Source organism: Acipenser ruthenus, chromosome 22 (genome assembly GCF_902713425.1).
Source record: "Acipenser ruthenus chromosome 22, fAciRut3.2 maternal haplotype, whole genome shotgun sequence".
Taxonomy (NCBI): Eukaryota; Metazoa; Chordata; class Actinopteri; order Acipenseriformes; family Acipenseridae; genus Acipenser; species Acipenser ruthenus.
The window spans coordinates 6,084,425-6,098,618 of record NC_081210.1 but is presented as its reverse complement, the minus strand read 5'-3'; the positions used below and the strand labels follow the sequence as shown (position 1 = coordinate 6,098,618).

Genomic DNA, 14,194 nt, shown 5'->3' with positions numbered 1-14,194 from the left:
AACAATGACTATAGTTGACAAACCAACAGAGTCTTCTGACCCTGAGTCTGGTCAGTCCAAGCCCCCTGGCTGCCTGACCCCCTCCTCCTCTGGAGACATGGACTCAAGCTCAGCGAGTTGGGGCACTGTATCATCTGCCTTGGACGCCCCTAAAAGTAAAGCCTCTTCTGTAGGACCGACCCCGGGAGCTGCTGTTTATTCCAGAAGTACAGCACCTGTGCAAGAGAAACCAAAACCCACCATACACAAGGATCAAAGTAAGTTTCGAAATATGATGGGAACAGAGTGTGGGCACATAGACTTTTGTCAGTGTTCAAGTGGCACAATAGTGAATTAATTGGATGCAAGGGCAGCAGTGTGGAGTAGTGGTTAGGGTTCTGGACTCTTGACCGGAAGGTCGTGGGTTCAATCCCAGGGGGGTACACTGCTGCTGTACCCTTGAGCAAGGTACTTTACCTAGATTGCTCCAGTAAAAACCATACTGTATAAATGGGTAATTGTATGTAAAAATAATGTGTAAAAAATAATGTAATTGTATGTAAAAATAATGTGTAAAAAATAATGTAATTGTATGTAAAAATAATGTGATATCTTGTAACAATTGTAAGTCGCTCTGGATAAGGGCGTCTGCTAAGAAATAAATATAATAATAATAATAATAATAATAATAATAAATATAAATATAATAATAATAATAATAATAATAATAATAATAATGTATTACTGCTTTATTTGTACAAGGACCTACTTGTAACAAGCATCCCACATTGTCTGGCACTCATGCTTATTCCAGACTTGGCAGGGGGTGGAGATGGGATCGCTCCTCCACAGAAAGTTCTATTTCCAGTGGAGAAACTCTGTCTAAAGTGGCATCAGATGCATCGGATTGGAGCTGGACTCCAAAATCTGGGCAACACTTGCTTCCTGAACTCGGCTCTGCAGTGTCTCACCTACACAGCCCCCCTTGCCAGCTACATGCTGTCCCGTGAGCATTCCAAAACATGTAGGTGCCTGGGCTTTACAATGGCCAAAGAAATTTACGTTTTTTGGTATTGGCAATGAATAACTTTCGAATTACAGAACCCACAAAGAAGCATTCAGGTTTCACTGAATGTTGCAGTTTTGCCTTTTACCAACCCCCAAAAAATACATCATTTATTTATTTTTTGCTTTTTCTTTTTAAGGCCACGAGGCTGGATTCTGTATGATGTGCACAATGCAGAATCATATCACCCAGGCCTTTGCCAACTCTGGAAATGTCATAAAGCCCATGTCTGTCATAAATGACCTGAAGCGTAAGTAATATTTAATATATTTTAGTTTGGTGTTGTGATTTGATACATTTTATTTGGACCTTTTTCTCAGTAATTATCCAAGCCTTCCTTGAAACTATTTTTATGTGTTTCTGATTTTTAGGTATTGCCAAGCATTTCCGATTTGGTAGCCAAGAGGATGCACATGAATTTCTCCGCTACACTATTGATGCTATGCAGAAATCGTGCCTGTCAGGGAACAAGTAGGTTTAAAACAGCGGTGTAAGCAGACAGCCCTTTTAATAATTTTTGCTTAAACTTCCTTTGGTTTTGCTCCTATGTGTTTTGGTTATTTTCAGCCAACATTGGTTTTACATTTTTTTTGTTTTCTTTTCTTTTCTACTATGGTCAATGTAGTACTTGGGACAATCATACCCTGGCCAATACCATAGAAAGGATAGTCGTTTTATCTTGTAAAAATAAATTGTAATAGAAAATTGTTCAGTGATTTATTTAGTCCCTTATTAATTCACATTTTTAGAGGTGGTCCTTGGACAAAGAGCTTTAATGTATTGTAATTTACATGACATATTCCAGTCTTAATGGGTTAATATTGTTACTGTTGTCTACCACAAAGAGTGTGAATAATATCTGATTTTGAATTGTGCAGGTTGGACAGACAAACCCAGGCCACCACATTAATACATCAGATCTTTGGAGGATATTTGCGGTCCAGAGGTACGTTAACAGCAGTAATAAATGCATAGCTGCATATTTTTATAGATTTTATAAATATTTCATGTGATAATTAATAATTTGTGTTTCTATTTCAGTAAAATGTCTGAATTGCAAAGCGGTTTCTGACACTTTTGATCCATACCTGGATGTTGCTTTGGAAATTAAGGTACGTTCATCTTCGTGGGAGGGAAAGTGTTGCGCTCCTTTCTTCAGCAATGTACTAAACAAAAGAAGAAAATGTATTCTGAGATTAGATTAACTTTTTAGATGAGCCCTTTCTGTCCAAATCAAACAAGATTTTCTTAATATATCGATGTTCAGCACTGACTGCATGTCATTGTTTTTTGTTTTTTTTTCTATTTCCAGACTGTGCAAAGCATCACCAAAGCTCTTGAGCAGTTTGTAAAGCCTGAACAGTTGGATGGAGAAAATGCTTACAAGTGTACCAAGTAAGTGGATAAAAGTTATTTTGAACTAAAATAGGAGAGAAAAGGTTAGGGGTTGAGAACAAAACTAAAACCAAATCATGCGTATATCGGTGACACTTTAAATACCAAGACTGAAGGGCCATTCAATGAAAATGGTAAGTTTTGAATAGTTGTTGATATCAGATTATAATGGCCAGCCTTCATTTTTGTGTTATATTGATGACTTCTACAAAGTAGCAAACTTTATATTTTGGCACTAATCATACGTATGGTGAGTATTAGAACTAATAACAAAGGATGACAGTCTGAAGTTTAATTTATTATTATTTAAGGTGCAAGAAAATGGTTCCAGCTTCAAAAAGGTTTACAATACACAGAGGTTCCAATGTGCTTACCATATCCTTGAAGTGCTTTGCCAACTACAATGGGGGCAAGATCACAAAGGTACGCACAAATTGGCGGTTTTTAAAGCAAGCTTTTAACCGTTTGACATAGAAGTACCTTTTTATTTCATACTTGTTAAAATACTTGGGATCCATTATTTTTAAAATGTATTTAATATATTTTATTTTTCCTTGATGATCAGTTTGATCTCGACTTAAATCAGTTTAAGCATTTATGTTTTAAATAAAATTGTTCTGCAATGAGTTTATGTATTGAGTAAAGTATATTAATACACTACATTTTCAGTGTGTTGTCTTTAGGGCTGTAATGAAGGGTACGTTTTGACCTTCGAAGGTTCGGAACACATTACCGAAGGAAGGTTTGAACCTTTGATGGTACTAATTTGCATAATTTACCAGAGACATCACCATAGCTCCTAGTTTATAGTTGATAAAAGTTAAAAGAACTGCAGCTGACTTAGGTAAAACAGTTTTATTTAATAGTCAACATTCAAAGCACGTTATCGGTCACAGTCGCATTTTACTACTAGTAAAAATACAAATAGTAATAATAATAATATGAACTCATGCTTGTCAAGTGATCCTGGAGATTGGTTGTGCCTCCATGATACATCAGAGTCGCTTGCACAGTTTGCATTCAAACAGCAGAGATGCTATATAACGCTATATTATGCATAATATACCCCGCTCCAATACAGGTCAGCTGCACCATATAGAGTTGCTAAGTATAAGGATTGTTGTTTGAGTAATATGCATTATACAAATCAAAGGATCGAATTTCGGTTTCTGTTAACAGAGAAGAAAAAAAAACCTTCGAAGGTTTAGAACTACCTTCAAATTCCTGGCTAGCAAACAAACCTTTGAACACAGCCCTAGTTGTCTTTAAACCTGCATGTGTATGTTCTAAAAAACATTTTCTGGTACTGCAGGACGTGAGGTATCCAGAATTTCTGGATATTCGTCCATTCATGTCGCAGTCCACTGGGGAGCCAGTTATATATGTCCTGTATGCAGTTCTAGTGCATTCTGGGTTTAGCTGCCATGCTGGACACTACTATTGTTACATAAAGGTAATATTTATATATGAATACAAATCTGTATGTTTGCATGACAGTAAATTTTACAAATCAAATCCATATATTTTCTTGACGCAAACAAGACAATCTGTTTATTTTTATTATCTCAGGCCAGTAATGGACAGTGGTACCAGATGAATGATTCTATAGTATCCACCAGTGACATCCGGTCAGTACTCAATCAGCAGGCTTATGTGCTGTTTTACATCAGGTAAGTCTTGAGTCTTGTGAATGGTGTCGTCTCCTGTCTTCCCCCCCCCCCCAAGAGATCAGTAATCTGTCTTAATGTGAATTGATCTGGTGTATTGCAGGAGCTAACAAACCGTTACTGAGTGAGCCTGTAGTTCATCAAGTGGTTCCAGGCAAACCATGGAAATAGTTTATCCTAAATAATTATGTATGAAGTTGACATGTTTAGATCTTTGTTATTTATATTAATGTAATAAATAAATGCTTTATTTTGGTGTGTTTAAGGTCTCCGGATACGAAAAACGGAGGAGATTATAATCATTCCACACGCCCCCCAGGACAGTCCTCCCCTCGCCCCATAGTGAGTCAGCGCCTGGGTGGCACCAAGCAGCAGACAACAGGCTTCATTGGACCGCAGCTCCCCCCTCACATGGCTAAGGTATGTTGACACCTACCATAGTCTAAAGTAATTCTTTTCAAAACGAAGTCTAGGGTCTGAAAGTGAAAGGGTATTTGTACTTTTCAGCAGCGATGAATTTACTTTTTTACATTGTAAACCTTCCAAGTGTGGCTGGTAAATCTGATCATCCGGCTAAAGCAATAACATTTTCATCTATAGTTCAAAAGTAATAAAAAATGAAAATGGCTGTGAATTGGGCTATTGTTTTTTTTATTATTTTGTAATCTTTATTTGTCCAAGATGTCACATTGAAATTAAACCTCTTTTACGAAGGAGATCTGACTGGCTAATCGTCAGTCTAATCGCTTGGGCAACATGTTATAGCACAACATCTGACACCACCATTTCATGTGCAGAATACCTGAAAGTCATTGTTGCTAGTAGAAATGTGGAATGGATTGGTTTCATCCCTTTATATTTGAAGTATATTTATTTTTTGTTTTTTGAAGAGTTCCAACCATATCAATGGAAACGGCTCCATGAAGGAGATCCCCTGCAGTTCCAAGGCAAGTGCCAGCAACATTGGTTTGAAGAGGATGGGGTCAAGCCAACCTTCTACTTCTTTCCAGAACCGCTCACTCAACAGGCCCACCGTTATTCCAGAACCCACTAAAAGGCCAAAGCTGACCTTCCAAATTGGACAGAGCAAGTCGGCACGTCCTTCCCATTCCCAGCCCAACTTCCACAGCAGCCCCCTGGACAAGCTGTACAAACCCAGCACTTCCACATCCACCGTCACCCACTCCTCCTCCTCCTCCTCTACTGCACAGTCTACCTCAGGAGCACCCAGCTCTACGGCTCCTGCCACAGTATCGCAAGCCGATACGCCCCCTGAGCCCCCTTGTTCCAGGGTGAATGGCGCCCCCAAGCGTAGCGCCAACTTCCTCGTTCCATATGCAGAGGAATCCTCGGAAGAATCAGACGAGGAGCCCGGTCCGGTTAAGGAGAATGGGTATGCAAAGCCCCTCAATGGAACCGTTAACGGAATTAGATTGGGCACGTTCCCGACCTCAAGTGCTATTCCTCCACCTCCAGACCTCGGAAAGAATCCTTCGGGTGTACCTCATTGCAAGGCAGAGTTGAACGGCCTGACCACTATGGCAGTGGAGTCTGAAGGTACCAGGCTCACGGCTGAAACAGTGAGCTGCCCTTTGAAGCATACTAAACCCATTGAGAATGGCTTGCCGAAAACCAACGGTTTTAAACACAGTGATAAGGTGAGCTGGGGGATTTTTCATGCCTTTTAAAAAAAAAAAATAATAATATGAATGAGCGAGGAAACTTTTTAGTTAAATTGGAACCCTGAGACTGAATCGAAAAATCTAAAAAGATGTTAGGCAGGTATGGATCACATCCTGATAATATGCTTGACCTTGCAAGTTTATGAAAAATGCTTTCCTGTTAATGTTCTGCCGGTACGCCTTTGCGTCTTAAAAAACAATATGGAAGTTTTTTTTTTTAATTGGTCTGCATTATAGTACAATTCAGATTTTGAGAATAATTTTACCTCCAGTTTAAAATTTAATCTCTGTCTACTGTATTTTTTGCAGCTAACTTCTGATATGCCTGATACTCTGGAAAGCATTGGTGCCAGTATTACAAATACACCAGGACCTGCTAAAAAGCCAAAGCTGACTTCCCATTTCGAACAGAGGTAAGGAGGATTTGTGAACCAATGATGCATGAAAGCTCCTTTAAACTTGAAATGATCTAGCTGGTTGATGATGGCACTTTGTCCCATGCATTCATTATTGAGCCTAAGAGCCAGTAGATGCCGGGTCACTGTAGAGCAGTTAAAAAAAATGTGGCCTCCATGGTGACTGTGAAGCGAGAGCAGAACCCCTAATAATCAACCTTACAATAAAATGACAACTGCTGTGCAGATTTAATTCAGTAAAGTAGGACTTGGCTTAAGAATGTAGTGTATATGTCATGGTGTTTTTATTAATTGGTTAATGCGCAATTATTGTATTGTTATCCAGTGACTAGGAATTTAGTTTAATTCCATATCATTTATATTATTTAATAACAATAAGCCTTTCTTTACAAAATATATATCTTTTTTTTTTTTTTTTTTACCTTGTTTGCCTTCAAGGGGGACAACTTTTCCAGCAGCTGCTACTGTTGTCAATCCCTGTGTGGACAGGGTTCAAAATCTGGAAAACTGTTCACCCGCCTCTCCTGTTAAAGATGCAGTCAGGTCTCCAGCCCCTGAACTGTGTGATAAAACTCAAGAAGAAAGGGCTGGCAATACTACCATGAACAGCAAAACCTCTGCCCTTGACCCTGGAATCCATGCTAATTGTAATACTGATAACAAACCAAACCCTAATAGGGAAACTCAGATGTTCCAGATAAAGAGTGAAAATAAGCAACCTCCAGAGGAGGAGGAGACAACTCTCAAACAATCCGTTGCAAGGATAGAGGACCCTGTCCAGCTTCAAACGAGTCATTCAGATAACTCCACTGGCTTGAAAAATCCTGTTAGCTGTGAAAATGTTAGCAAACATGTCATATTAAACCCTACTAATTGTAATATATCTTTTCGGGACAAAGCAAAGGATCAGATCAAGACATATCTTGAGACTATAAAGGAAGAAAGTCAAGAAGCCACATTAGAACACAGACAGTCCCCAGGGAAAGACAGGTGTGCTGAAAACAGGAAGCTGATATCTCGGACAGGTGAACAGCCGAGCAGCTCAGCAGAAAGGGAGGAGAAAAGCAGAATCACAGAATTGCATTTGTGTAGCACTGAGAAGGACAAACACAGACTATCAGACGGGGAAAAACGTTATAGAAACAAATCTTCACCTTATAACGAGAGATACAGTGAAGATAAAAGTAAGCTTTCTGAGAAGTACAGGTATCGATCGAGAAGTAGGGAAACAACCAACCACGAAAAGAGCAGGCTGCACGATAAAGACTATCATCCCTGTAAACATCAATCCCATAGCAGAGATAGGTCCCGTAGTAGGGATAGGTATTATAGAGACAGAGAAAAGGACCGGAGGTGGGAAAGACATACTTACCACTGCAGAGACTCTTACTACAGGTCCAAAGAGGACCTGGACAGGAGGTTCCCTCAAAGCAGTAGGGACTATGAGAAGTCATCCAGTCACTATAACAGGGACTGGCTTTACAAAGAAGAGCCTTTCTCCAAACCCCAATGGATGGACGGGACTACAAGCAAAGAAAACGGTTGTAAGGACTTTGGCAAACAAACACATGATTACAGCAAGGGCAGATTAGATTCTGATCATTTACAACCTTCCTCATCCTCGCACGTCAAGGACAAGCGCGAGCATCCAAAACACGAGAGCAGACGGCACTACAACGACCATGACACTGAAGATAGCGATTCAGAGAGAAAACGGAGGAGGCACCCGCGGGACGAGTCTTCAGAGGAGAGAAGAGCCAGGAAACACAAAAAGTCAAAAAAGAAAAAGAAGTCCAAACATAAATACAGAGACAGGGACCACAGGTAAGTGTCAGTTCTGCTTGGCAGAAACATATTTTTCTTGATGAGCTTTCTCAAAAAGAAAGATGGTACTCGCATATCAAATCTTCACAGTGTTGTCTTTTTGTTTATGCTCTGATTACCGTACAACGGAGGGAAGACAAATTCTTGTATAAGAATTTTATAGGTATCCAAAATTGGGTTTAAGTTAATATTCATTTATAAACCAGCCTTACAGTAAAGTGTCACTGACATGAATAAAATTAACTTTGTGTATCTTAATTGAAGATTAAGATTAATCATGAATAAAGATTTGTAAACAAAGTTGATTTTGTTCAAAAACTTAAATAGGGCTTCCGATTTACTTTGTGTTTTGGTTCTTTTCTTTGAACTAATGAGCAAGTACAATTGTGCAGCTAATTGGATGTATTACATTTTTGTTTGCATGTAGAAGTCACCAGGATTCCTCTGAAGCAAACTCTGACAGTGATTCATGGAAACACAAGAAAAAGAAAAAACACAGGAGTGACGGTTCAGATCAGGAGAAACCCCAGCGCTCCCAGTACAGGAAGCAGAACTCCAAGTCTGGGGATGAGTCGGACAGCAGCAACAAGGCATCCAAGAGCAATGACTTCAGAGGGATAGTCGGCAGGACATACAGTCAGAAACAGTATTCCGAGGAGAAGGAAGAACTGTCCCATAAAGAAAAGAATTCCCAGACTGAGAGTGGCCATTACACAAGCAGTGAACAGCACAGAGGTGGGACCATTGTAATTGCAGCTGTTGAATGTAATACAGTACTTAACCAGCAGGGGGTGTTGGGTCATTCCTATCAGATAACTGAAAGAATGGGTTAGGTTCTGAAACATTTTCTTTAAACTCACTGTTTATACTGTGTGTTACACATTCTATTAACCCAGGCATTTGTCTAAATGACTCCAACTTAGTTTTTTTTTTTTATGCCTGGCTTGATAGAATCACTAACATACATCAATCTAGCTCACTGCACAAAATCATTTTAACAAAAAAAACAAATACATTGTACCGTAAAACTTCAATTAAATGCCTCTGGTGTTTTATTTACAATATTTGCCAGCAGACCCGGCGCGAATTGGAGACCGGCGATTATTTGAGACTGACGTTTATTTTAGATCACTAGCTTCACATGCTTCATGCGGTCATTAAAGCCGCTAACACACAACCTTGTCGCAACGTCGTAACTCAATTTAAACATTCCAGCAACTTTGTTAAAAGGCTGTGTGTCAGTGGGAACTTAGTAACAGTTTTGTTTTATAACAAGATTACATTGTATTGTATTGTACACCCTCAAGTATAAAGCAAAAGTATTATTAGGGTATTTTTATATGCATTGATTAACAAGGATGCAGTATGAAAGACGTTGGAAAATGAACAAGCAGAAGTATGAATTTGTATTTAAAAATGGAATTAGATCTAACATTATTATTATTATTATTATTATTATTATTATTATTATTATTATTATTATTATTATTAACAGTTAAACCCACTAAAAGACAGCGCTGTAGATATCAGAATAGGCTACTCTTACAGCATAATAATAATAATAATACTTACTGACCTACTTTCAGCACGCTTAAAATGATCAAAGGCTTATTGTTATTTGAAAATAATGTAAATGATATGGAATTAAATTAAATTCCTAATCACCGGATAACAATACAATGATTGTGCATAACCAATTAATCAAAACGCCATGACATATACACAGCATGCATACACATGGCAGGCTGAATAACTGCATTAAACAAATATGCATTACATGTAGGCCTACCTTAAATTAGATTTTCTATGATTATTATTTATTAATCCTGAGAGTCACTTTCATTGCTGTCACTTATTAGCAGTTCATTACGCTCAAGCTCCTTCTCATCTTCCTCAGCTTCAATGGCAACAGAGACCCGGCGTTTAATAGAGACCCGGCGTTTATTTACAATAAGTTTTACGGTATGTTACAAAATATTACTACATTAAAGGAACAGGTTGCATTTTATTTTGCAATTGGGTAAAGGAAAATTAACAGCGAAGCTGTTTTTTTATTGTTGTGTAGGTTACAGGTCATCTCAATCAGATGCTGAAATGTACAGGTATCCTTTAAATAAAGTTCACATGGAAGCAAAGGCAAAATCTGAAAATGGAGCTGACTGTCAATCTTCTCTCAGACTGGTGATTGAAACAGGTAGGTTTTACACCTCATTAAGTTTCTCATTACACTTGAAAGGAAATTTCACTCACAAAAATTAAGTTGAAAAGCCAACTCATGTCTAATAATAATAATACTGTAGGCAGATGTTTTGCGTAATGTAGCTAGTATATCAGTCAGAAATGTGAAATGACTGGTAGATTGAAAACTCCTACCGAAACAGAAAATCATTTGACCTAATTCCATTGTCAGCATCAGTGAACCGCAGACTGTAGATGCAGTAGGAATAGGTGAAATAATTGATTCTTCGTATGGGACCTTTCCTAATGAGAACAGATTAGCTGTTCCCTTTAAAGCTTGATAAAACTTAAAAACTTACAAAAAAGAAAATACACGCACAATAATAAGCTTCTTGAACAAAATTATCTTCAACAGGTAATCACTCTGGATGCAAGGAGAACAGAAGGCAGTCTGAAATTGATTCATCTTACAGGGATACAGCCAGGTGCAAAGTATGTTGAAGCCAGTTAGACTATCCCAAGACTGACTTGAATTTTGTATTTTAAAAATGTGATTGTATGTAACACTGCAGACACGTTTAGTAATGATAACTGCACTCACTGTAGACTGTTCTTGTGCTATAGATCACTAAATATAATGTCCATATTTCAGTACAAGACACAAAATATTTTGGTATACTAGGATAGTCTTTCTGCAAAGTCACCAGTGTGTGGTGCTGAAAGGGTTCAGTATACAGTAGGTTGCTCATTAAGAAAGCCCCCTACTATTTTTGAACTCAACACAGACCTATATGTGCAGGTGTTATTCATTTTACTGTGGGGCTTGCCTTCTGTGACTTCCACTGATAGAAATTGTTAACTACATGAATCTGCTTCATTTAATGTGGTGTGTACACAGTTCAAGTTTAAATTGTATTGTTTTTTGTATTTTTTATAGATACATTTTTTACAAGTCTTTTGAAGTAACAGCAGAAACACTGTTTTTTTTCTCCAATTTCTTTTGCAGGGGAGTGACAAACCATTTGCAACAGAGGAAACTGCTCACTAATGACAGGTCAGCCTGAATAATACAAAGTTTCTTTTGCTTTTTATTTTTTGTAACTGAAAAAAGTTAGTTGGGAACAGTCAATTATGCAATACAACAGGCATTCCACTGCTTTTTTCAGAAATCAAGTTGTTTGTTTTTTAAACATAGTAACTGAAGGCTGTTGAACCAGATAGTAGAGACTGCAATTTTAAATGGATGTATGGTGAACTTTATTTAATTATATGTTAACTTTTCTTTTTTGCTCTGCAGTGTCACAGAAGCTATCCCTAGACAGCATAAATATTTAAGACTAAATAATGGATCCTGACAGTGGTGCTTTTAATCCTTGTAAAAATACTGCATTCACTTTTACCACAGAAGAAAAATACTTTTTTTTTTTTTTTTAAATTTTTAGGACTTTTTTTTAATTTACACTTGATGAAAAATTAATTTAACATACTTGGAACACTGTAAAATGTAAATAGGATTAATGTATTATGTATAAAAGAAAGATGTCCTGGAATTTAACATCTCAATTGCTGCTCAACTACAGACTCAGGATTAATTTCTACTTGTGTTTAAATGTGTAAGAAAAAGAGAATGAAAAGAAACCACGATCTTCATTGCGGAATTGTTAAAACATTGCTTTGTTTCATTACACAAGGCGTCCAAACAACTTGTGACAGTAATCCCCTTTTTTTTTATAGGTCAGTCAAGATATTATCTTATGTTTCTGTCCATCTTAAAATACAGACTAATCTAGTTGGGTGCTTTGCTTTACCAAAATAATAAACCTTATTGACCTTAGTAATTCAAGAACATCTATCTTGTTTCATGTTTTCTAAAAAAAAAATTAAAATAATAATAATAATTACCAATAATGTTATACAAATGACTTTAAAATAATCATGTATTACATTTTTTTTCACACTTTTTTTTTTTTTTTTAAATGGAATGGATGTACATTGTAAATAATACTCTGTGGGAATCTCCATGTTTATAGTTGCAAATGAAAATACTGTGAATTTATTTTCAATATACTACCGTACTGTATTGATGTATTTTACTGTAAAAACGGTCCTGTATCAGGAAAACAAATTATTTTTTAGTTTTTTCTTTTTAATTCAACTATGGTTTACAACTGTACTACAGTATGCTTATTTCATGGGTTTGATTTGCCTGTTTCTAGTTGTAAAGAAAACTATCTTCTACCCCTTACTGTACTATAGCATGTAACAGTTATATAAATGTATGGAAAAAATTATATATATAACTTAAATGCACAGTAGTGTTATTGTTTCAAATCACATGTTCCTTTCAGCAGTGCCAAGGCCTTGGACAGTTTTATCCAGCCCTCTAAAGCAGAGCGTACCGTTTGGATTGATTTGGTTTTTGTTTGGGTACAGGACAACAATTATTGTTTTCAGAGAATGTCGTCCGTCCTCATGAAAGAGCTTATATACTACAAGATTAATTGTACCAGCAATTCATGTTCCTCTCTAACAAAAAATAAGTAAAATCAAAATGATCAGTTATAGTATTTTTTTAAGGGTTTGCAAAAAGGCACTTCTGGAAGAGAATTGGGTTTGACACCTCTGCTCTTAATCTAGGAAACAAAGTTGAATGGTCCTTAAAAAGGTTTGCCACTGTACAGAGAAGTCAACCGCAATTTTTCACACTTGTTTTAGACCACTGTTGGCTCTGTAGATGGCTGCTTTAAAGTATTCAAAGCAGAATAAATGATTGAAGAAACTTGTCAAAAACTTTGAATAGAAAAATAAAATAAATGAGCATTTGTTATTTTTCAAGCAATATTTTGTCCGTCTTTTGAAGTGTTTTTGACATGTAGTAATAGTTTGACTTAAATTGTAATTAGGCCTTTAGCATAAATAAGCTATATATATATATATATATATATATATAAAAAAATAAAATAGAAATTCTGCATTCCCCTTAAATATAAACAATGCAAGAAAGCTTAACTGCCAAAGAACGGGAGTTTATTTGTAAAAACACGCCCCTGTGGGCAGTACAATGTAATAGGTAGTACCATTTTACGAATTTGTATCTTCGCTAAATGTAATTAAAATTGTATACCTTATACACTGAAACTGTACAACGGCTGTGCCAACAAAAACATAAAGAAAAGTAAACAGCAGCTGTTTTTCCTGCCTGACGTCACAAATGCTGCCGTGACTGTACCTTATTTGCGAAAAACATCTATCTGTGGAACAGGAAACCATGTATTAAACTGTACTTATTAAACACAAAAGACCTACCTGTGGAACACAAACACTGTACATATTAAATGCAAAACATCTGCCTGTGGAACAGGAAAACTGTACGAATTAAACAGTATATACGTTATAAACGAATCTGTTTTAACCAGAGTAATTCTCCATTAAAGCCCATGTTGTTTGGTAGGGACACACCTCCTCAATACGTTGTAAACAGGATCCATTACAAGAGGAGTGCACCTATATCTGTATATATATATATATATATAGATATATATATAGATATATATATAGATATATATATAGATATATATATAGATATATATATAGATATAGATATAGATATAGATATAGATATAGATATATATATATATATATAGATATATATATAATATATATATATAGATATATATATAGATATATATATAATATATATATATAGATATATATATATAGATAGAGATATAGATATAGATATAGATATAGAGATAGATATATATATATATTAATATATATATATATATATTAATAATATATATATATATATATAATATATATATATATATATAATATATATATATATATATATAATATATATATATATATATATATATATATATTATATATAGATATTATATCTATCTATCTATCTATATCATTCAGAAAGTATGGGAAGAAATCAACACAAACCAAAAGTTTTTGTTTTCAGCAATCTAGTAGATG

The 14,194-nt window shown here is 36.1% G+C and overlaps 1 protein-coding gene across 2 annotated transcripts; it reads left to right on the top strand.

The window, feature by feature from the left end:
- Positions 1-4: 4 nt before the first annotated feature.
- Positions 5-13,046, top strand: usp42 (ubiquitin specific peptidase 42). 2 transcript variants are annotated; one of them, XM_034053124.3, is made up of 19 exons: positions 5-257; positions 794-1,003; positions 1,185-1,295; positions 1,417-1,516; positions 1,924-1,991; positions 2,087-2,157; positions 2,358-2,440; positions 2,752-2,863; positions 3,753-3,893; positions 4,010-4,110; positions 4,374-4,527; positions 4,998-5,765; positions 6,099-6,202; positions 6,644-8,029; positions 8,457-8,764; positions 10,095-10,223; positions 10,623-10,699; positions 11,214-11,261; positions 11,505-13,046. In XM_034053124.3, exons 1-18 carry the CDS (start codon positions 5-7, stop codon positions 11,253-11,255), a joined length of 4,218 nt encoding a protein of 1,405 aa, XP_033909015.1. In that variant the 3' UTR covers positions 11,256-11,261; positions 11,505-13,046. The 2 variants fall into 2 exon arrangements, 1 of the variants encoding a protein (XP_033909015.1); XR_004548716.3 differs by lacking the exons at positions 11,214-11,261; positions 11,505-13,046 and adding an exon at positions 9,927-9,991.
- Positions 13,047-14,194: the final 1,148 nt, after the last annotated feature.

Bases quoted from the DNA above. Each gene is read 5' to 3' on its own strand.
- usp42 (XM_034053124.3), top strand. From the start codon at position 5: ATGACTATAGTTGACAAACCAACAGAGTCTTCTGACCCTGAGTCTGGT. The intron at 258-793 runs GTAAGTTTCGAA...TGCTTATTCCAG, and splicing joins CACCATACACAAGGATCAAA to ACTTGGCAGGGGGTGGAGAT. The intron at 1,004-1,184 runs GTAGGTGCCTGG...TTTCTTTTTAAG, and splicing joins CCGTGAGCATTCCAAAACAT to GCCACGAGGCTGGATTCTGT.